At 44.6% G+C, this 24,056-nt stretch overlaps 1 protein-coding gene across 5 annotated transcripts in view; it reads right to left on the bottom strand.

Moving 5' to 3' along the window:
- Positions 1 to 24,056, bottom strand: part of PRKCQ (protein kinase C theta) — an 87,845-nt gene that overhangs the window by 50,274 nt on the left and 13,515 nt on the right. The window contains exons 2-6 of one of the 5 annotated variants that reach the window (XM_048836659.2): positions 17,402 to 17,563; positions 17,159 to 17,310; positions 13,747 to 13,872; positions 2,926 to 3,125; positions 173 to 233 (exon numbers count right to left, since the gene is read on the bottom strand). In XM_048836659.2, the coding sequence (XP_048692616.2) occupies positions 173 to 233; positions 2,926 to 3,125; positions 13,747 to 13,864 (379 nt within the window). In that variant the 5' untranslated portion in view covers positions 13,865 to 13,872; positions 17,159 to 17,310; positions 17,402 to 17,563. Of the gene's footprint in view, positions 1 to 172; positions 234 to 2,925; positions 3,126 to 13,746; positions 13,873 to 17,158; positions 17,311 to 17,401; positions 17,564 to 24,056 lie in introns of those variants that run through there. The other 4 variants (XM_075124562.1, XM_048836660.2, XM_048836661.2 and 1 more) reach the window with 4 other exon arrangements.

The following is a 24,056-nucleotide window of genomic DNA, read 5'->3' as shown; positions in this document are numbered from 1 at the left end:
TCATAGTGAAGCCGCATTCAACCCATTGCAATAATCTCAATACAAGTCTATAGGTGAATCATCAGTATTGAAGTGAGCATTATTTTAAATGCTAGGTGTTTATCTGAAGATGACTTGTCTGTCTCTCATAACCAGAAATCAAATCAATTAATCAATAAATAGTGTCACTTGCCGCTCATTTCCAGAAAGTATCTTGCATTCATTAGCATTCTCCCTTGAGGTTTCAATTCTAGCTGGTTGAGACAAGAAGAAAGAAAAAAAAGCGTAGATGTTAGACAGCAATTCTACTTAACGGCAATCACTTCAGATGCCTGAGCGAACTCAAAGCTAAAGTCTAGCAATAATCTCAGCTGGCAAGAAAAAAATTAATTTCCCCACATTCAATAAATGGCAATAAATTCAATAAATGGCAATAACTACTCGGTTTTGGTTCGTTCATTATTAGACACAGTAACCACTGGAGAACAAAGTGTATAGAAGGGCTCTGGGAGAAGCGACGGACAATATGATGGGATGGGATGTTAGATGGGGTGGGATCTGAGTTACTACAGAGAATTCTTTCCTGGGTATCTGGCTGGTGAATCTTGCCCACATGCTCAGGGTTCAGCTGATTGCCATATTTGGGGTCGGGAAGGAATTTTCCTCCAGAGCAGATTGGAAGAGGCCCTGGGGGTTTTTTGCCTTCCTCTGCAGCATGGGGCATGGGTCACTTGCTGGAGGATTCTCTGCTCCTTGAAGTCTTTAAACCATGATTTGAGGACTTCAAGAGCTCAGACATAGGTGAGAGGTTTATTGCAGGAGTGGGTGGGTGAGATTCGGTGGCCTGCATTGTGCAGGAGGTCAGACTAGATGATCATAATGGTCCCTTCTGACCTTAGTATCTATGAAATCTATATGGTTATAAGACTATGTTGTTTCTCACCAGACGCTTGGGAACAGCATGCTAGAACATATATGAAGTATGGATAAAATAATAAATAACGCTCAGATTTTCCAAAGATGCTCGGTATCCACCAGCTTCCATCAAGAGAACATATCATTCCCAGTGGCAGCTGCTGAGTGCTAAGCACTTTTGCAAATGTGGCTGTAAGTGCCTAACTCCCATAGGCTTCAATGGGAGTTAGGTGCCTATCGATATTTTTGGTTTGCTGGCTGAATCAAAACATTTTTTAAGAAAAATTGTTTCAGGTTGACCCAAAATGAAATTTTTCAACAATTAGAAAAAATAAAAAAACCTCAAGGAAAGTTTGATTCCACTCCACATGAAATGTTTCATTTTGTTTTTGAAGGCTTTTTACTTAAAAAAAAAAAAAAAAAAAACCAACCGAGATGGAATTCGAAACGAAAAGTCATTTTGAATAAAAAATTGAAATATTTCAATTAGAAAATGTCCAAACAAAGTGTTTAAATTGGGGGGGGGATGTTTTGGGTTTTTTTCAGCCAGAACAATTTGGTGAATTCAACAGAAATTTCCAAAATGTTTTGGTTGACGCAAATCTGCATTTTTCAGCCAAAAAGAGCTTTGGCTGAAAAATTTTGCCCAGCTTCACTTCTTAGGCACTTTTGCAAATCCCACTGGGTGCCTATCTGCATCCTTAGGCCCCTAAATGCCTTTGTATCTGGCCCTATGAAGCCTAATGGGACTTTGGGTATGTCTTCATAGCAACTAGATACCCCAGCTGGCCCGTGCCAGCTGACTCAGGCTCGTGGGGTTTGGGTTGTGGGGCTGTTTCATTGCTGTGTAAATGTCTAGGAGCTCAGGCGCTAGCCGGAGCTTGGAAGTCTACACAGCAATGAATCAGCCTCACTGTCTGAACCCCACGAGCCCGAGTTGGCTGCCGTGGGCCAGCTGCAGGGTTTTCTTTGCTGTGCAGACATACTCTTAGGCTCTATGTACCCGTACTTTCTGAAGTACCCAAAATGTTTTTAAAATAGAAATGAGGTGTTTTTGAAAATTTTACCCTATGGGTAAATCTTACAAGTTAGCATAGGCGCTGACTCTGTGGGTGCTCAGCACCCACCGGCGGGTCCCGCCAGTCAGCTTCTCCCCCCTCCCCAGTGCCTCTCACCCACCAATGGGCCTGCCAATCAGCTCCTCCCTCCCCCCCACCCATGCTCCCACCAGCCGAGGATCAGCTGTTCAGCAGCGGGCAGGAGGAGCAGTGGGGGAGAAGGAGTGGGGGGCATGAAAAGGCAGAGTGAGGGCGGGGCGCACTTGGAGGAGGGGGTGGAACAAGGCAGGAAGGGACAGGGCAGGGGTAGGGCCTTGGGGGAGGGGTGGAGTGTGGGTGGGGCAGAGCAGGGGTTGAGCACTCTCCCCTGTCCCTATTAAGAGCACAGCGATCACAAAAATACTATTTGCTAAACAGCATTACCTGCAGCCTGCCTGCTGGGATTATCATGCCATGTAATTAATACTTTGAGCTTGTTTCATCACTACCATACTTCAGATTTATACCACTGATATTTAATGGAGTCACAGTGATATAACACTGAAATGATGCAGCGGTGAATCAGTCCACTGATATTAGACAGATTACATTTTAAGAGCATTTCTCTAGGGCACATAAAATAATTCATATGTAGTCACTCATATTACTATCTTCCCCCAAAGGATTATCTAAGCAAAGCTATTATGTCTGCGTGACTCAGAGGAACCAGAATGCTTGCTAATATAAGCTATATGTTTTAATATAGCAGTGACAGTTAATATAAAAGCATTATGTTGCTCTTTTTGATATTCATGGACTGCTTTCCATCAAGCAATGCACGAGATTATGCCACATGTGTTCCTTGGATGGGCAGACAATTTTTGTTGGCATATCAGTTACATTTGCAATCTGGTATGCACATAGCACCTCCCCTTATTCCATAACAGTTATCTCTAACAAGCCATCAGTGGTGTTAACATCCCAAAGCGGTTACCCATATTTCTGTCTTCCCATTGGTCTTCTTGCACCTGTCGGCCAGTACGTTGAGTTCAACTGTGGTTTCTGAAACCATCTCCGCGCTTTTGTCCTTCACAACAATGTGCATGACCCTACCCTTGTTGATATGGGCATCGAACGTGCTGTTCCAGGGTGGGTACATGGTGGGCTTCTTTTGGATGTACACTTGGCCATTCTCTGTTAACAGAAAAGATATTTAGACATATCGGGATGTCCGCCTGAGAGGATGCGACACAATGGGCCTGATTCTCATTTATGCCACGGCTACCACGCAGGTGAGAAGGGGCCCTTGAACTAAATTTAAATATAATTTGTGCCCACTTAAAGACCTCTTTATTCTGCCACAGTGATGTAAAGTGACTTAGAGTAAATAAGAATCAAGTACATTAAAAATCAGTGGAGTTACACTGGTGTTAATCTGCAGTAATGCAGTTATGAATCAGGCCCTCATTTTGTCTTGGTCAAAATTATTTTCCCAGCATTCCTGCCTCTAAACTTCGTCTTCCAAGATGAAAGCAAAACAGGTAAAGCAATTCCATGGTTATTCACTCTGAACCCAAACAAAGAAACTGGGGGCTAGATCATTTCTGTGAAGGAAATGAGACCGGAGTCAGAGAACCTAGGCTTCTGTGGGAGGATAATCACTCGTTTCCCTCACAATTACTCCATCAATGCTAGAAACACTGAAGAAAACAGGGGCAGGAAAAGGTGACATAGGAGACACAGATGCTGACTTCTATTTTTCCCGATGGGTGCTCCATCCCCACTCTGCCAACTTTCATGTGCTAAATAAGCACCCCGACTTTCACAATAAGCCAAAAATCAAGCTAATCCCATTTCAAAACAAGGCCACAACAAGCCAATCCCTAAGAACCCCAACACTCTAGGTCACTATATACCCCGGCGTGCAGTCTGGGACTGTGGTGGGCCCGCAGTGCACCCCGACTCTCTCCCGCCCTTGCCCCTGCTTGCCCCCCCTTGCCCCTGCTTGCCGGGAGCTGATCAAAAACAAGAAGCAACAAGCTACAACAAGCAACAAGCTACAGGCCAAAAACTAGCCAACAAGCCAAAAACTAGCCAACAAGCAACTCACAAGCCAATTAAGCCACAAAGAAGTGCAATTTCTGACTTTTTTCATGGGTTTGGCATGTCTGCTCTGTGCCCTGAGGCCCTGCCCCTACTCCACCCCCCTCCCCAGAGGTCCTGCACTCGCTCCACCTCCTCCTCCCCCTGCTCCACCCCCTCCCCTGAGGCCTGCCCTGCCTGCCACTCGCTGCCCTCCCGCAAGCGCCTCTCGCCAGCTGCTGAACAGCTGATCAGCAGCCCTGCCAAACAGCTGTGGCTGGTGGGTGCTGAGCTCTCTGTTTTTCTTTCCTTGGGGGCTTGATCCCTGGAGCACCCATGGAGTCAGCGCTTATGATAGGAGACGCAACTTACTTGGATGTGAGGTATCTTTGAAGCCTACCATAAAACTGCCCAGCCAGTCCCAATCATAATTTCCCCCACTCTTTAGTCCAAGTCTCGCCAGACTCTTTGTCCCAATCTACTCCTTTCCTTAGATCTGGCTTTTGCTCTCCGCATTTGAATCAGACAGTTTCCTCCTCCACACTGCCTGGGTGCCAGCAGAAGGGTGACTGAGAGGACAGGAGAAAGGCTGCCTGTCTTCAGTTCCAGGGCCCAAACGCACACGGACTTGGAGGAGCTGGGAGAAGCCATCACGAGGAAAGCTTTATTCCCATTGTGACCATACAAATGAGAAGAACCTCACCCATCTTTCTTAGTATTATACTGTCAGTTTATACACCACGTCAAGAACTTGGACTCTTTACTCAAAGTGAGCTCTGTTTAACAATAACCATCCTTAACTTTTCCTCTTATAAAATGTTAATTTAATGGAATAAGAAAATTAAAAATATAAAACATGTTTAAGTGCATTGTGGGATAATAATACCGCCCTTCTGCTGAGCGTTAGCAGACATCAGGACCCTCTAGGTTGGTGTCCCATTGAAGGAAAAATCAATAACACAGAGCGAGGGGGTGTATCCTTACTGTAACTGGTTTATTTACACAATATACACGAATCCATGAACAGAGGTAGTCACAAACGGCATGCAAGAAAAATCCCAGTTTCTGAAATCTCTACCCAAAAACCTGGTTCCCACAAAGCAACTCTGCACCAAGTATTGATTGGAGTTAGAGAAATAAAAGGCAGAGAACAAACTCTCTTGCTGTTTGCAACAGATTCCTTTAAAATAAACTATGTCAAAAAAACTAACAACAATACAGCATTTCTTCAAAGAATACACACTGCTTGCATGCTGAGTGTAATGGTGCCCTCTGGTGACTCCCTCCATAACAATAATACTTTACACTTCCATTGCCTCTTACCTTGGACAATCTACAATTGCTTTATCAATATTCATAAAAATACTTTCACGACTTCTTTATATATCACACAGAAGCAATGGAAACCACAGCACTGGACTGGGATTTAGGAGACCTGGGCTCTATTCCTGGGTTAGCTAGGCACTGATCTGACAGGTGAGCTTGGGTAAGTCACTGCAACGCTCTGTGCCTCAGTTTCCCCAACTGTGAAATGGGGATAATGATACTGACCTCCTTTGTAAAGTGTTTTGAGATCTACTGATGAAAAGCGCTATGTAAGAGCTAGGTATTGTTATTAATTATCATCATTATCTTCATCATTATTTTCACGTCAACTTTAAATACTTGGGTGTGTGCAATCAACTGGAACCAGTTTAACTAAAGGTGGTTTTATAAACCAATTTGGTGCCATTGGTATGAATTTTGGTTTTGAAACTCTTATTTTGGTTTAAAAGTAGTTCATTTTGATTTCTCTTAATCCAGTTTTAAAAAAATGAATTAATTGGCAGTGAACCACTCTTAAATTGAATTAAATGTGTCTTCAAGCAGACTTGCACCAGTTTAACTAAATCAGTTTGCAAACTGATTTAAGGTAAACCACTGCAAGTTCTGCATTCAGACCAGGTCTTGAAGGAGCAGCATTTTAAGGGAGCCCATGCTCCCAGGATAAACAAACCCCCCCACCCCGTCTTTTCTCTAAGGGTGGGTAGAGGGAAAGGAAGGAGACTGCGATCTACTGTTGATTGGGGCTTGGGGGAGAACCAGCCATCTGCCACCTGCTGCTGTTGGAAGGGAGGAGCAAGAACCAGATGGGAGAGAACAGAGTACGGGAAGCACATGGAAAGCTTTTAATCTCCATTCCCTATCCGGCTCACCCAATGACAACAGAAAGCTGCCTTTATTGCTCCTTTTCATCTCCCACACCTTAGGAGTCCATGCCCTCCCCTCCCTTCCAGCGGCTGGATCACTGGAGAAAAAGGCAGAGAAGAGATGTCTCTTACTGTACCTGGTGCTGCTTCCCAGTGTGACCTCTGCTAGAATGCTGCCTCTCAGCTCCCTGGGTCTGTCCTATTGGCATATCACCACAGCAGTGATCCCCACCCCTACAGTTTTGAAGGGAAGGATCTGGGATCCAGGCCCAGCTCCCTGTATGTGTCGAGGTTTTATATGGTAAGGACCAGATCGTGAACCCTTTACTCACACTGGCTTATTTACACTATACACACCAGTCCTTGAACAGAGATGGTCACAAATGGTATGTTGGCAAACCCTGCTTCCTGAAATCTCAGCCCAAACTCTGATGTGTTGTTCCCTGGAACAATTTTGCACCAAGATGTTAGAGAAATAAAGGCAGAGAACAAACTTCTTACTGCTTGCCACAGCTTCTGCAAAAAGAATCTGTATCACAAAACTAACAAGACAGTGTTTCCTCATCTGAATTTGGACTTCTTATATAAGGGTCTCCCAATATGAGTAGAGGTTGCACCACTCAGTCCAAAGTTTGAATCTGTACATGGACTTTCCCGAAGTTCAATGGAATTTGGATATAGATCAGGCCCATCTTTGCAATTAAGGACCATCACATATTTAGTAAGTGTGTGGTTGGGCACATTTTACTCACACTTGAACACTGTATGTGTCATAAATATAAAGGGAAGGTAAACACCTTTAAAATCCCTCCTGGACAGAGGAAAAACCCTTTCACCTGTAAAGGGTTAAGAAGCTAGGATAACCTAGCTGGCACCTGATCACAATGACCAGTGAGGAGACAAGATACTTTCAAAGCTGGGGGGGGAGAAACAAAGGGTCTGGGTCTGTCTGTGTGATGCTTTTGCCGGGGACAGAACAGGAATGGAGTCTTAGAACTTAGTAAGTAATCTAACTAGATATGCGTTAGATTCTGTTTGTTTAAATGGCTGAGAAAATAAGCTGTGCTGAATGGAATGGATATTCCTGTTTTTTGTGTCTTTTTGTAACTTAAGGTTTTGCCTAGAGGGATTCTCTATGTTTTGAATCTAATTACCCTGTATGGTATTTACCATCCTGATTTTACAGAGGTGATTCTTTTTTACTTTTTCTTCTATTAAAATTCTTCTTTTAAGAAACTGAATGCTTTTTTCATTGTTCTCAAGATCCAAGGGTTTGGGTCTGTGGTCACCTATGCAAATTGGTGAGGATTTTTATCAAACCTTCCCCAGAAAAAAAGGGGGTAAGATTTGGGAGGATTCTGGGGGGAAAGATGTTTCCAAACGAACTCTTTCCTAATAATAATAATACCAGTGTTAGACGTTTGGTGGTGGCAGCGAAAGTCCAAGGGCAAAGGGTAAAATAGTTTGTACCTTGGGGAAGTTTTAACCTAAGCTGGTAAAAGTAAGCTCAGGAAGTTTTCATGCAGGTCCCCACATCTGTACCCTAGCGTTCAGAGTGGGGAAGGAACCTTGACAGTATGTATGTAGATTTTTGCAATTAATATACTTAGATAATTGTCTGTGGGCCTAATTCATCCCCGGTGTAATTCCTGGCTTTGATGGAGTTTCGCCAGTGATGATTATGGCTCTCTATGTCAAATAACAGAGGCTTGCTTCAAGGCACAAGCTCATAAATATGCATTCAGTATCTTTTGATAAAAAGTTGCACAAAAAGAAAAGCAGCTGAGTGCAACATAAACTTCCAGATGTCACTGAGAACAAAAATATTAACAGGAAGAGCCATGACTTCCTCACTGCATCAGCTACACAGCCACCAGACATAGAGAAATCAATTTATCCAAGAGACACAATCATTTGCAATATAAATATCTGTTTTCAGTGCCCTGGAAAATATATGGCTAAAATAAACAAACACTGGGATGGTAATGAATTGGCCAATGCATAAGAGCAAACTTCTCTCTGATGTAACTCCACTGAAGTGAATAGAGTTATATCAGGGACTCATTTACCTCCATGCTCCTGGAAGATGAAACAGCATCTGTCTTTCCTGTAGTGCAAGGCTTTCTCTTTGGCTGACAGTGTCTCTTGATCAGTGGGACTGCATATAAAGTTCAAACACAGTGCAGAATCTCTCATGAGACAAATGGCATCAAGACAGGTGTTAAAAGGGCATGGATCCAGGTGGCCCATTAAATCCAGAGCAGCTTTGTAATGACAGATTTTTTTATGCCTCAAAGGCTCCTATGATATCTGGAAAGGTTTCTCTTCTGTAGTGAGCTGCAGCAGCACTTCCAACCACTTTTATGTTTAAGAATGGCAATGACCTTTGGTTAAATACTGCGATTCCTTGGTTTAAAACAAACAACCCAAAAACCTTCCCTAAAATTACAAAGTGCAGAAAAAACAGCATTCAACAGGCACAGCAGTGAAAGATGACACCAATGCACGTTGCAAAGTACTGAAGCAGAATCTCCTACCAAAATGGCTCCAGCATAGAGGACCTGATCTAAAATCTAAGGCTCTGTTGCATACCAGGGTGGAATCCAGACCAGTGGGGAGCTGAGTCACCCCTGCTCTATAACTTTGGGTGCCTTGCAATGCCTTGCTGCTGTAGCCTCCAACCTGGACTGCTCACAAACAGCGCCAACACGCAGGTCACTCCCAGATGTGTCTGTGTAATTTCACATCACCAGCATCGGTTATACTGCAGGGTGACCTCAACACACTCCCAGTCCCGGATTTTCCCCCTGAAGTGTATGTCTTGTACTGCCCAGCCCTCTCCTGGACAGTCCAAATATAAGAAGTCTGTTATTCCTTTAAGAGAATAATACACACCAGCTTATTACCTGAAACAGAGTTACCCAGACACTTTAATTTAACTATGCTGGATTAGATAAAACAAGTTTATTAACTATGAAGAGATAGATTTTAAGTGAGTACAAGCCATGAGGCATAAGAGTCAGAAATGGTTACAAGAAGAACAAAGATAACATGCTTTTTAGTGCCTAACTTAACAAACTAGATAAGATTCAAGCAAAATTTTTCCAGCATGCTTCCAGCAAGGTTAAAACTCTTCAGGTCAGGATCCCTCCCACCAAAGCCCAATGGCTGTTTTCCTTTGTCTTCTTAGGTGTGATGCCAGGGAGAGACAGGGATGTCTTGGGGTGTTTGCCCCACCTTTTTATAGTTTTTTAGCACCTCTTTGAAAAGCATTTCCAGCTGAGAACCAGGAGACAGGCAGTCTGCTGGAGGAAGGCCACTCCATGCTGTTTTTTCGCTGAGATGCAGATCTCTTTGTCCCTGTCCCCTTTCTTGCCAAAGAGTGGTCACTTGTTGACACCTGGCTGGGGCATCAGCTTGCTCTTTGTCTTTGGGAAACTGGTTTAATCACTCTCTAGACTTATCTGGGAAACCTATTTCAGTCATTATTTCAGCTTATATTCATAACTTTACATATAATGTGGCTATATGCACTTTACCATGCTATTACTGATCAGCAAGTGATGAGTTTTCAAATTATACCTCACAAGACATACCTTGTACAAAGACTATTACAATAGCGTGTAGGGTGTGAACACAGGGGTGTATTCCATCACAGGCTCATTCCATCCTGATATATCATTGGACCCAACTAACAAAAACAAATACATTTAAATAATTTAAGTTTATAAAAGAAACCAACAATAGCCAAAAGTTCATTGAGCATTCCCTGTCCTGTAGTGGCAATTTAGCATCTTTTCCCCATAAAAGCCTTGGAGGTAGTGTAACGCGGACAGACCCCGGGGATCTCTGGAGCTTAAGGCATGAGCCTCTACCGCATGAGCTAAAAACCAGCTGGCTGTTAGCTAGGTCTGTAGAGCAGACTCATTAATCTCTCTCTCTCTCAGTGGTCTCGATGCCACTAGATGGGAAGAACACCACACCTAGGAGGTGTGTGGGTTACATAAGCATGGTCAGAGCATAAGGCTAGGAGCCAGGATTAATAGAGTCTATCACCAACTTTGCAACTGATGAACTGAATCTCCTTGAGCATTTCACTGAGCCCAATATTTTCATGCTTGGGTGTCACATTTGGGCACCTTAATAAAAACAACCTGATCTTCACAGGTACTGAGCAGCAACAGCAGCAGCTTCATGAAACTTGGAGGAGGGATTTGAGTCTAAACTGCATCAGAAGATATCCAGGGCTCAGACATCTACCAGGTCAAAGGAAATGGGAATCTAAGAGGTTTTTTGTTTTCCATTCCAACATGTATATGCTTCAAGGGCCTGCACAACTTTACTCCTTCCTACATCTCAGATCTTGCCTCTTATCATGTCTTCTCTTGCCTCCTTTGCTCTGCCAGTGATGCTGTCTATCCTCAATGCCCCTTTATTTCCTTCTCCCACTCCTGGCTTCATTCCTTCTTCCATGCCGCCAGGTCACAGGGCATCAGATCCCCACCGTCTTCTCCTTCTTCATCTCTCTCCTAAAAACCCATATCTTCAGCAAGGATCTGAGACACTAGCCAACTAACAGATGCCCTACCATTTTGGAAGACAGGTTGCATAGGAAATGTACAAACTGAGATTTTCAAAGGGACCTAAGGGAGTAATGTGCCCAAATCCCACTGAAATTCAATGGGAATTGAAGCCCAGCTCCTCAAAGATATTTAGGAACCTAACTCCCATTGAAATCAGTGGAAGTTAGTTGCTTAAATACCTTTAGGGATCTGGGCTTGGGTGCTTAACTGCATTAAATAAACACCTTCCATCAAGTGCATTATGCCTTATCTGTGCCTACTTTTAGATTGCAAGCTCTTCTGGGCAGGGTCTGTGTGACATTTCCCCGGGTACCCAGGGCTGTGAGGCACCTGCTTGTGCCTGCTCTTAGTGTGAGGAAGTCTTGTCTGTGCCTGCTTGTCTGTGCCTGTCCCCAGCCGCAGCAGCCACGGGCAACACAAGTGCTCCCTTCTAGGCCTACACAGGCCCTGCTGGCACTCTGCAGCCTAGCGAAAGGTACACTGTGGTCCTGGAGCCCTCCGAGCATCCTCCTGTTCCATTGGACGCTTGCAGGGTTCTCAGATCCGCTGCATCCAAAGGAACAATTCGCCTCAGCTTACCAGTTCCACCTCAGATTACTGCTCCGCTTAACACACAGCACTTAGATATGTTTGCAGTGAAATTAAGTGTAAGTTTATGTAACAAAGCAGAGAGAGTCAAGTAACAGCAGTATTGGAAACAAATGGTTACAGAAAAGTAAAACCGTAGGACGCATTTTAGAACCTAGACTTTGTTGACTAGATACGTGCCTGCCTTGTAGAGCAATGCTCACCCCAAGTCCTTTCAGCATTTGCCAGCCACTGTGACCCCACTTTCCTACAACAAACATGGTGTCAGCTTGCCTCCTCCGTGAACAATCCTGTGTGCTTCCTTGTATCCCTAGCAGCCCTTTGTCTTTAGTCAGAATCAGGACACACCCTGCTGTTGTTTTGTTCCCTGTACGTTTTCTTTCTTGTAGGTTTCACAATTTTCCCACGGATATCCGGGTTGTGTGAAAATAGGCAACTGTTGTAAGACATACAATATAAATATGGCCAGACACAGAGATGAGAGTCTGTTACCGCCTGCCTGAAAGGAACATGTCCAAGGTTTGTCATCTCCTGGTGTCCTACCTTAACTCCCAGATCTTCAGAACATAATTTCCAGTATGGATATATATCTTTGTCAATATTATCTGTGTATACATTTTGCAATGATTATGCCGACCAGTGGACTACTGGCTCTCAGTCGAGACTTCACATGCCACTCTTTGGTGAACAATAATGCACATATTTGACCCAGGAAATCCCTGGAAAGCCCTGGGCACCCCTCTGCCGGTTGGCATCAAGGGATCCCTCAATCACAGTCTGTCACTATTTGTGTCCGGCACAGAGCTGAGAACATTGTTGGGACTTAATGAACAATAATCTGTTAAGGAAGGGACATAACTTCAGAGTCTTCTCTAATGGAATAAACCAAGATTCCCCCAATTAATTTTATTCCCTTCTGAACTAACAGAGGCTTCAGTCTGAGTTGTGGCTCCTTTAAAGGATTCACTGAAGAAGAAGACACCCTGGCTACGAATAAAGCTGAACTAGAAAGTATTGCTTTCAATCGAGGCTGTGAGTTTTAAGATCCTAAGGATCTGGTGGCATCCATTGTTTTCCACCTAAATGGATTGATATCCCTACATTTTCCAAAATCATTTAAAATATATTATGAAAGGGTCAATTTTAACACTGTATAAACAAACATAGTCCACATTTTCTTTAAAAAAAAAACAACAAACCACAGTGAACTGTCGAATTAATTGTTTTAGAAGTATAAAAATCTGCTTTTACTAACTGTGTAACACCCTGCAGAGCTTGTGATAAAAGAGACTCCTCAGGTAGGTTGATTTCTAAGACAGTCACCTGAATTATTATTATTTATTATTGTAGCATCTCAGAGCCCATGTCATGGACCAGGATCCCATTGTGCTAGGTGCTGTACAAACAGAACACAAAAAGATTCCCTACCTCCAAAAGCTTGCAATTAAGTATAAGGCAAGCGACAACTGATGGCTACAGGTGGATGGGGGAATATAAGGAAATAATGAGACAATGGTCAGCATGGTAGGTAGTGGCCAGCAATTAGTCTAATGATTAAAATAAATAATGGTCAAACGCAACAGTAAATACAAGAAATTCTTGAACAATAATTATGACCTGATTTTGCAAATACTTATGGATGCGAGTAACTTTACACATGTGTGTAATCTCATTGGGACTGTTCTCATGCTTGAAGACATGTGTGAAAATGGTTTCAGGACTATGCCCTATATAAGTCATTCCACTTTCAAAACTGTAACAATGCGTGCATTTGGAGCTGGAAAACCGGCTACTCCAGTGTTTTCTCTGCACACCTAAGTGTAAACCCCCCTCAAAAATATATCTTACACCAGAGCAGTGATTACGGTAAACAGTTCATTCAGTTTTGAACAATTCTGCCTGTTTGAGAGAGATTTCCCAGGCTTCTTCAAACAGAGAAACGGCTGCGCCTGGCTGTATCTCTAAAAATGTAATGAACGTTTTAAGTCATACTGCTGTATCTCAGAGACACCGAGGCAATTTGCACCTAATTTGAATAAAAATGAAACAACGTGACTTGGCTCAGCTAATTCTGGAGCAATACATGCTGGGATCTATAGCCTCAGCACCCAGGAGCCCACAGTAAAGATGAGGGCTTTTCTAGGCTACCTTTTAAACACTTCATGGTCTTGAAGGCCCCAGCGAGCCCAGCCAAGCCGTGCATGATAGAGGAATTATTCTACGGAATACAATCGTTTTTAAAATTTGTTATTAAAAGATGCTACGAATGCTTATAAGGGTCTCAGCCCACGTTTTACACACAAGTAGCAATGCGGAAAGGCACACATCTATAACAGCCACGAAACATGTATATCTTAGCATGTATATGCTTACCTGATTCCTCTGCTTCTTTGACCATCACCGCACAATACGGATTAATCACCTCCCCTTGCGATGGCAGGTAGGGGCCGCTGTCATAGTTTGATAAGCCAATCCGAAGAAAGGGTGACATGACAGATCCTGTGTCGAGGAACAGAGAAATGATAATTGGGGGAGTTGAAAAATTCCCTTTGTTTTAACTAGTGTTTGATCACTGGTAGCCGGCAAACTCGCAGCTACTCATCCATCCGAACCGGGCTTCTATGATTTCCTCTTAGAATCATAGACTATTAGGGTTGGAAGAGACCTTGGAAGGTCATCTAGACCAATCCCCTGCTCTAGTCCAATCTTCTGCCTGGCAAGATACTGGACTAGCACAAAACTGCCATGAGGCTACACATGAGTGAGGTAATGTAACCTGATGTGTTGATTTCAAGGCGTGACTTAACGGGTCCCAAGGCATTTGCTGGAAATGCATTCAGCTGGCTTCAGAGTACCACTGATCCAACACCAGCTCCCATATAACTACACATTGGAAGTACAGCAGTAGTGAAACCAAGGCATATTGATGGGATAACCTCTCCTGTAGTTTATGTGCAGTCACACGCTCACAAAACGGAGCGTTTTGAGGGGAAACACTGAGCTTTGGGAACACCAGTCTATTGGAAACCTGCAAGTGAAACATGACGCTGTGAAAAATTGAAGCGCTATTTATGTGCAATGTAGAAGTGATGCCAGGCATCCACATCACTGAGTATCTGACACTTATTTATTGGCCAACCTTTGAAGCAAAAATTCTGCTCATTGGATCCAGATCTTTCAAGGAGGAGAACACTTATGGAATCATAGATTCACAGAAATGTAGGGCTGGAAGGAACCTCGAGAGGTCGTCGAATCCACCCCCTGCACAGAGGCAGGACCCAGCAGACCTAGACCTGACATATGTTTGTCTAACTTGTTCTTAAAAATCCTCCAACGATGGGGATTTCACAACCTCCCTTGGAAACCTATTCCAATGCTTAATTATCCATATAGTTAGAAAGATTTTCCTAATATCTAACCTCAATCTCCTTTGCTGCACATCAAGTCATTGCTTCTTTTTCTACTTTCAGTGGACATGGAGAACAATTGATCACCGACCTCTTTGTAACAGCCCCTTCCATATTCAAAGACTGGTATCGAGTCCCCCCTTGGTCTTCTTTTCTCAAGATTAAACATGCCCAGTTTTTTTTAACCTTTCCTTATAGGTCAGGTTTTCTAAATCTTTTATCATTTTTGTTGCTCTCCTCTGGATTCTCTCCAATTTGTCCAGATCTTTCATAACGTGTGCTGCCCAGAATTGGACACAATACTACAGCTGTGGCCTCACCAGTGCCAAGTAGAACAGGACAATTACCTCCTATGTCTTACCTATAACGCTCCGGTTAATACATCTGAGAATGATATTAGCCTTTTTTGGAACTGCATTATACTGCTGACTCAGACTGAATCTGTGATCCACTATAAGTCCCCAGATCCTTTTCAGTAGTACTAACCAGTTATTCCCCATTTCGTAGTGTGCATTTGATTTTGATCCTTAAATGTAGTACTTTACACTTGTCTTTACTGAATTTAGTTTTGTTGATTTCAGAACAATTCTCCAATTTGTCAAGGTCTTTTTGAATTTCAATCCTATCCTTCAAAGTGCTAGCAACCCCTCTCAGCTTGATGCCATCTACACATTTTATAAGCACACTCTCCACTCAGTTATCCAGAGTAATTAATAAAAACATCAATTATTTCCAGATCCAGGACAGACCCCTGCAGATCCCCACTAGATATGGCCTCTCAGTTTGACAGCAAGCTTTGGATAACTATTCTTTGAATATGGTCTTCCAGAACAAGCTACATCCCTCTATACCAATATTCCAGTCATGAGATTTATTCCACCAAGTCTTTGAGATGCCAATTAAGTCAGAGTTTAGCTTAAGTACAATACTTCCAGTTCTTCCTGTTTATTCCCCATGCTCCTTGCATTTATGTTTAGACATCTAAAGCCTGGTCTACATTACAGAGTTAGACCGATGCAAGGCAGCTTACTCCAACCTAACTATGTAAGTGTCGACATTTAAATTTCGCCCCCGCTGATGTAACTGCCCCACTATGCCAACGTAATAACTCCACCTCCACAGCGACGCAGAGTCAAGGTTGATGTAGGTGGGTCGACGCAATGTCAGTATAGACACTGCATTGCTTATGTCAACTGTTACTGGCTTTCAGGAGCCGTCCCACAGTGCCCCACACTGACAGTACAATCGGTACCAGTGCTCCTGGTGAGGATGCGCACTGACACAAGGAGCCAAGTGTAGACACGCACAAGCAATGTGATTACGGAGGCAGCTGTGTGCTGATTTAAGTTAGGTTGTGTAGATGTGACCTAAGACACATTAAGCCACTGTGACATACCGTACAGCTGAAGAGCAACTTATTTGTTCTCCTATTATAGCTCTTCTACAGCTTGCAGTGAAAAGATATAGCAAAGTGATAATCATGTCAACAGAATAACTCTTTATTTACAGATTATTGGGTGCCCATCATAGTAATATCTAGGTCCCATACAAAGAGTAAAAGCTCATGACTCTGGTCTGGCCCCTCCAATATCTCCCAGTCCACTTCAGCTGCCAGTTTAAGACCTTACATCTAGTTGTCAGAGCCTTTATTGGCTCAGGTCCTACCGACATAAGACAGTGAATTTCCATCTATGAACTGCCTAAAACAGTGTGATTCTCTGGGATAATGAAGGTCACAATGCCCAGTAATAAGCGTGTCAGAGCTGGAGGCAAAGCATTCCCAGTTAAGGGCATCTGAACTTCTACAAGAGATTAGCTGAATCCACAGTCTGACCAATTTTAGAAAACACTGAAAAATCTTTTTCATGTGATAAAAGTTTTCCCACCCTAACCAGAACAACATTCACAAGAACCAGCACCACCTCTCACTTATACACACAAACACCCTCTCCCGAGCAGAGCATCTGATAAGCTGAAACGTAAGAAGTGCCAGAGACTGTATGAAATTCACTAGGGACTTTGGTATTGCTAATCTATTTTTGCACAGAAAGTGCTCAGATATGGTCATGGGCAGCAGTACAAAAGCCTAAAATAAACAGAATTGGCACATGCGCACGGTCCACAAATGGCAAACCTGGCCTGTAACCTCCTGCTGCCTTTTGAACAGCTTAGTTGCAGCATCAATCAACAGGCTGCCCTGTGCTCTCAAGGCGAAACCTGGCCTTTCATGGACTATGAGTGGAAATAAATCTCACAGTCCAGAACTGACAGCTGAGTTCACACAACCACCAGTGCTCCCATAGACTGACAGCAAAAACAACCCTACTCACCTCAAAGGTCATGAAGGAGGATAGGGTAAATAAAGACATTTTTCTTACCTGTAAATGGAATTTTACTGATAGACAAGGTCAGTCTCTAACTCGATGGGTTTTCCTTTTCATCACATCTGCAGAAAACATGGAGCACTGTCACGGCTGTCTCTCATTGTCAGTGCTCCTGCGGCGGGGCTGCCTTTAAAACTCGGGGCTCTCTGTTTAAGGAGATGGGAGAAAGGAGAATGAATTGGGGGAACTGGAGCAAAACCATGTCACAGCCACTTGCCAGAATGGCGACCGTCTTACCAGGCAATTTGGAGAGGCGAGATTCCATCCCCCCACGCTGTGCAGAAGTAGTGGGTGACTGCAACAGTCAGAAGGAGTCTCTGTAAGTGCATGACTGTGCCTCACAACCCTAGCCTCTGGCAGATCCTCTTGCCATCTCAATATGGTAAGACCCTCTTCTTCCTGGTTTGGAACATGAAGACAAACATCTAAAATTAGGACTGGGATTGAAACAAGATTTGGGGCAAATGCTCCGGGCCTGATTTTTCAAAGGCACGTAAGACTCACGGCTTAGCAACTGTGAAGTCTGCTCTTTTCTGGCACAGGCAATAGGGTGGTTTATTCGCTGCTAGATCTTTAAGGGGTTCGTCAAGGGATTTCCTCAGATAAGTCTTACCAGCGTAGGGACAATCCACAAGCTCGGTGTTTGTGTGAAGCTTCTCCTCCCAGTTTTAGCTAAAGTACCCTGGGATCTGCAGCTGTGTAGCTGCTAATCTGCCTGAGACACAGATTGAACTCTATGAGGAATCATGTAGGTGTAACGCCCAACAGACCCTGGTCATCAGCAGGCAGGATTGAACCAGGGACCTCAGTGCATGATCCTCTACAGTGTGAACTAATAGCTAACTGGCTGTTAGCTAAGGCTATGGAGCAAACTCATTAATCTCTCTCTCTAAGTGGTCTTGGTGCCACTAGATGGGACAGAGCACCACACCCAGAAGGTATGTGTGTTACACAGGCACTTAGGTACTATGTTTAATACAGTGGAAAGCCTTTGGATATCTTGAGAGATGCCTCATGCCTCAGAGAAAGAAAGCACCATAAGCTCTTCATAAGACACCAGGCAGTGCACCGATGATGGTCAGACTGTGCCAGGTGAAAATCTGAAAGCTCCTAGGGTCACTTCAAAAGACTACCCACATGCTTCTCTATAAGATCTCAGTGTGTGATGTTGCCCGCAAGTGGGAGAAAGTATTTTCGGAAGCATCTGTGACTTGTAGCTTCCACAGGAATCGCTGGGGAGGGTAAATCACAGGCTGGAGTATCTGAAATTAGTTTCTGTACTGCAGAATAATACAGGGAATTAGCATCATCCATCTCCTCAGGTCTTGAGTGATATATCTCTGGAGTTAGCTTCAGCAGCTTGGAGATACATCAGTATTAGAAAGATAGGTCCTTGAGGGAAGCTGGTGAGGTATCCCCATTATCGACTCAGGCTTGGATAGGTTTGCATGGCAACAAACAGGATGGGAACAGATATGGCGCAGCACCAAGAGCCCGGTGAGTAGCAACCCCCTCCAAAGTTACTTATTAGGAAAGGGGTCCATGATATTAAAGAAGATGGGGCATCAGGAAGAGGAGTGACTTAGCCTGGATTGATGGGAAAACCCAATCCAAATAGACAGCAGTCTCACCACAAGAAACAAATGCATTGTTCTTCTTTCTTTGTCTTCAACTATTTGAACATTTCCTACCCCCGTGAAATAAGAGGCCTAGCTAAACTGGAAGGGGAAAAAACTAACTTGAGGAATTCTGGCAGCAAGATTTAAATATAAATGCCTGTGCCAAATAATGGGCACCAGGGCAAGCTAACAGGACCCTGAAGACAGCCTGGGGCTGGCACTGAAAACGTCTGCAATCTTCTGCTCATGCCTGTTGAAATATGAAGTAAGTAGAAACCCATCTCCTTAGAGGTTGCCCACTTGGAGTGAGGAGATGAGTCTGTTGTATAAATAGCACAGTAGGAGTTTGGTTTCGCTTTGCATTTGTTTGTACCATCAGTTCTCCATTTTTTTCATTCTACTAATGACCTGGCAAGAGAAAGATCCCTTAATGGATATATGTCCCAACACCCTAATTCCCAACTGTTTGGCTCTCAAAACAATCCACTCTGTGGACCGTCAGGAAGGGCCGTGATCACCATTAAGTGGTCCAATGACCCCATGCTGAGCAGCACTGGCTTACAGTCACTGCATGATGGCAGGGGATGGCTCATTTGATGATTACCTGTTCTGTTCATTCCCTCTGAAGCACCAGGCACTGGCCACTGTCAGATGACAGGATACTGGGCTAGATGGACCTTTGGTCTGACCCAGTATGGCTGTTCTTATGATTAAAAAGTATAATATAGTACTTTGGAAATCTTTGAGCATGAAAATCAACAAAGCAGTCTAAATATTGTTCTATATCTTCTTGGCACAAAAATACCCCAAATGCAACTAAATAATTTTCTCAAATATTTAGAAAAACTTCACTTAGGTGAAAAGTATTGGGCTAAATTCATCACTAGTGTAATCCACTGAAGTGATGCAGTTACTTTAGCAATGAACATGGCCCATCATGTTGACAGCAAAGGTCAAAGTTTTTAAAAAAATCCGTTTTGAAGAGTTATAAGATCTCAAATCAGTACCAGACTTAGGGCCCACCCCTCATACACCATCAGCGTTAGGAACGAGGTCTGTATTCCACTGGAGAGTTGAAAACCCTCCGTTCCAATGAAAAATACCATTTATTGTAGCCCTGGTTGACTGCACAGTAACTAACCTCAACAGCATGTCACTATATTCTATTGAAAATCAATTTTAGGGATTCTTACCATATATTAGTTATAAAGAATTGGAGCCCTGGATTGGGAATATGCAGGGAACTTCCCATAAGCCGATCATTGAAATGTCATGGCAATCAAGCAGTCATCAGCAAAGGAGAGAGGATATTTTACACTGCTATGTGGGCCCTTTGCAGCTGAAGGAAACAAATCGTATCTGGGGGACGGTTCATCAGGGATCTGCGTGAGTCTTTTGTGTTGTGTGCACTAACTTTCTATTCCATTTCTTTACAAAGAACAATAACTACAGGCTCACTTTTTCTCCCCGGTAAGACCACAGAAATGTGTGAAGTCCCCACAGAAGTGTCTGGGGGGAGACAGAGAGCAGGCACCTGATAACTTGATGAAAGCAGAGGGCATATAGTACATACCCAGTCCTGGCACAGGGGAGGGCTGGATGATCTAATCCTTTGCTTCATATCCAACTTCTAACATCCTCCTATTTTCTGTAGCTAAATGCCAATATAAAAACACTTCTTTATTAACCACTCAGAAAGCGTGAAGCTGGATGGGACTGGACCTCTGGCAGATATCGTGGCATGGTGCAGGAGAGCAGTAGATGACAGTTGCACCTAATGGCCCCCGTTGCGACATTAAGATGCAGCTCCTTCCCCTGAAGAGCTTACCCTCTAAGCTTACAAGGAAGACAGAGGTAAGGAAGCACCATAGTCTCCATTTCACAGATGGGGAACTAAGCACAAAGGGATTCAGTGACTCATCCAACATTACACAGGAAGTCTGTGGTGGAGTTGGGAATTAAACCCAGCTCTCATAGTAAGACTATGTAACTAAGACACTTATATGGTGCCTATCAACAGGCTATCTGAGCACCTCAAAGCCTTTAACAAATGTATCCTCTCAGCACCCTGGTGAACTAGGGCAGTGCTATTACCCCCATTTTACAGAAGGGGATTGAGGTACAGAGAGACTAAGGGCAGGGGTGAAAGTAATTTAAAGGACTTACCGGTACACCAGAGTCCTGAGCGGGGGAGTGGCCTCAACTGGAAGAGGCGTGGCCTCAACTGGAAGAGGCGGGGCCTTTAATCAAGATTTAAAGGTCCCAGGGCTCCAGCTGTGGCTAGGAGCCCCAGGGCCTTTAAATCAGCCCGGAACTACAGCTGCAGAGGCGGCTGAGAACCCCGGGGCTCAGGGGCGAATTAAAGGGCCTTGGGCTTCGGCCGCCATGGAGCTCTGGGCCCTTTAAATCACTGCGGGAGCCCTGCCACTTCTACCCCGGGGCTCCGGCAGCGGGCTTGGGCAGTAATTTAAAGGGCCGGGGCTCCTGCCGCTGCGGCCCTTTAAATCACTGCTGGGGAAGCCGGTCCGGTACGGCACGCCGGACTGGACCGGCTTCCTTTCACCTCTGACTAAGGGCCAGATCCACAAAGGAACTTTGGCATCTAAGTCCCCGTTTTAGGGACCACTGCAATCCACAAACCCCCCTCAGCTGCTGCCTAACCCGACGGGTGCCTAAACTTACTCGGCACCAACATTTTTGTTGTGAAAGTTGCGTTGGTGCCTACGTTTCTGCTTCTGAGAATAGGCACTGCTGCTCGAGGCAGGTGCCTTGGCCCGTCTCCTACCGCAGCCCCAGTGCAGCCCTCACGCCTGGGAAGATAGGAGGGGAAACACTTTCTTGACTATATTAGGAAGCAATACACTTAATGGTCTTAAGCAAATGAACGGGGGAGATTTAGGTTGGATATTAGGAAAAACTTTTTCACTAGGAGGGTGGTGAAACACTGGAATGCGTTACCTTCGGAGGTGGTGGAATCTCCTTCCTTAGAAGCTTTTAAGGTCAGGTTTGACAAAGCCCTGGCTGGGATGATTTAATTGGGGATCGGTCCTGCTTTGAGCAGGGGGTTGGACTAGATGACCTCCTGAGGTCCCTTCGAACCCTGATATTCTATGATTCTATGAACGTGAACAGCATGGAATGTACAGACTAAGGCCCTTATTCAGCAAAGCACGTAATCACACGCTTAGCATGGTTGACTTCAGTGGGGCTTAAGCATGTGCTGAAGTGTTTTGCTGAATCAAGGTCTACCCAAGGGGAGATTTTAAACATTTCAGCTCTTTTTTCAGGAGCAAAACTCACAGTGTGTGGAGTGGATGGGATATATTTCCAGCCATATTGATATGGCATACATTATCTCCCTTTTGCTGGCAAAACTACACAGGACTGGCCCACCACATTTTGGCACCTGAGGCGGGGAGCTCAAATGACACCCCCCTGCCTCCTCGCTTGGGCCAAAACTTTGAAACTCTGGGTCCTAGTGGCGCCCCCCCACCCCAGTCTGGCACCTGAGGCTGCCACCTCAGTTCGCCTCATGGTAAGGCCAGCCCTGAAACTACAGCTGCAAAAATCTGAGTATTTGTGCCTTTAGCTTTCTAATCTGTGACCACAAACAAATAGAGGAGCTGGTATTGTAGATGAAAAATGTAACCCACAAAGGGATGCTTCCCAGCTGAAAGACACTTGGACACATGAATAACTTTACACACCAGGAGTAGTCCTGTGACTTCTGAGCTCCCAAACGGAGTTCAACAGGATTTCTTCCGGTGAATAAAGATGACCACATGAGCATAGACACGGGCTCCGTGCGTGCTCCAGGGCTGGAGCACCCACAGGGGGAAAATGCTGGGTGATGAACACCCACCGGCAGCCCCCCATCAGCTCCCTCCTACCCCCCAGTGCCTCCCACCCACCAGCGGGTCCTGCCGATCAGTGCCTCCCGCCCACCACAATCAGCTATTTTGCGGTGCGCAAGGACGCTGGGAGGGAGGGGCAAGGAGCGAGGGCGTGGCGTGCTCAGGGGAGGGGGCAGAATTGGGCAGGAAGAGGCAGAGCAGGGGTGGGGCCCTGGGGGAAAGGGTGGAGTGGGGGCAAGGCCTGGGCCAGAGCCGGGGGGGCTGAGCACACCCCGGCACTTTGAAAAGTCGGCGCTTGTGAGCATGTGCATAAATCCTGCAGGATCAGGGTCAAATTTTCTCTCTCCCTGTCCTGAAATTCAGTAGAGAACATGTTAGGAATTACTGTCTGACTTATGTAAATAATTCCCTTCTGTCATTTTCATTTTAGGGGTATTCATCGACTGGTACTGCAAAAGAGCTAAAAACAATATTTTTAATAAGAGAACATCTGAAAGCATTTTGGGTGAGACATTCCCTTTTTCATACTGCCTTGGGCAGTGGGAGGAGGGCTGGAAAGGGAATTGGAATAGCTATTTAATTTCCCTTTTCTCCACAGCCAGCCACTGAATTTGCAGCCCGTGGCTTAGAGGGGGCGGAGGAGGAGTGAGAGGGAGTGGAGGGGAGTTGTCACTTCTGGGAATGTTACGGAATGAGACTCTATGCGGTGAAGACCTCCAAGAAGTTTACAATCAAATTTGATTTCCACGCCTCGAGGATTCCTAACCCAGCACCAGGCAAACACCCCCACTGATCTATATACAATTCAGCCAGAAAATGCACTGAATGCTTCTGCCATGTGGAAAAGATGGTACAGGGTTCAGAGTAGCCCACTGCAGCATTCAGGAGATGGGTAATTTCCCTTTAAATGGTTTGTGGATCATCTAGTGATGCTCTCCGTGTTCTATGTTTAGACATCTGCCAGAGCTGCAGGGTATGAACGTCGCTAGGCCTTGCATGCTTTATAAGGCTAGTACACAGGGTTATTTGGACTCCCCCATGCTCATGTGATGTCACAGAGGCCAGAAATGTTTGCTAGATCACCCAGTGTGACCTCCTGAATATTACATTCATCTTATGTTCGTTGTGTGAAGAAGAAAAGACACAGCACCTAGACTGAGCCAAATCCCCAGCTGGGTTAAATTAGTTCCAGTGACGTTAATGTAACTAGGCAGATACTGCAGTTGAGGACCTGACCCGTGGCTTCAGCCCACGCTACAGGTGGAGGAGAGACAGATCTCAGGGGCTGAACAATGGACAGCTGGAGACATGTCTAATGGTGTTTGGGAGCCTTAAAAAGACATTGAAATGTTAAGGGAAGGATTAATGCTCTTCATCCTCAAGAGATGGACTTCCAGCGAGATAAGGATTATTCCATGC

Source organism: Caretta caretta, chromosome 1 (assembly GCF_965140235.1).
Source record: "Caretta caretta isolate rCarCar2 chromosome 1, rCarCar1.hap1, whole genome shotgun sequence".
Taxonomy (NCBI): domain Eukaryota; kingdom Metazoa; phylum Chordata; order Testudines; family Cheloniidae; genus Caretta; species Caretta caretta.
The sequence above is the reverse complement of the archived record's forward strand: the minus strand, read 5'-3'. Positions and strand labels throughout refer to the sequence as shown.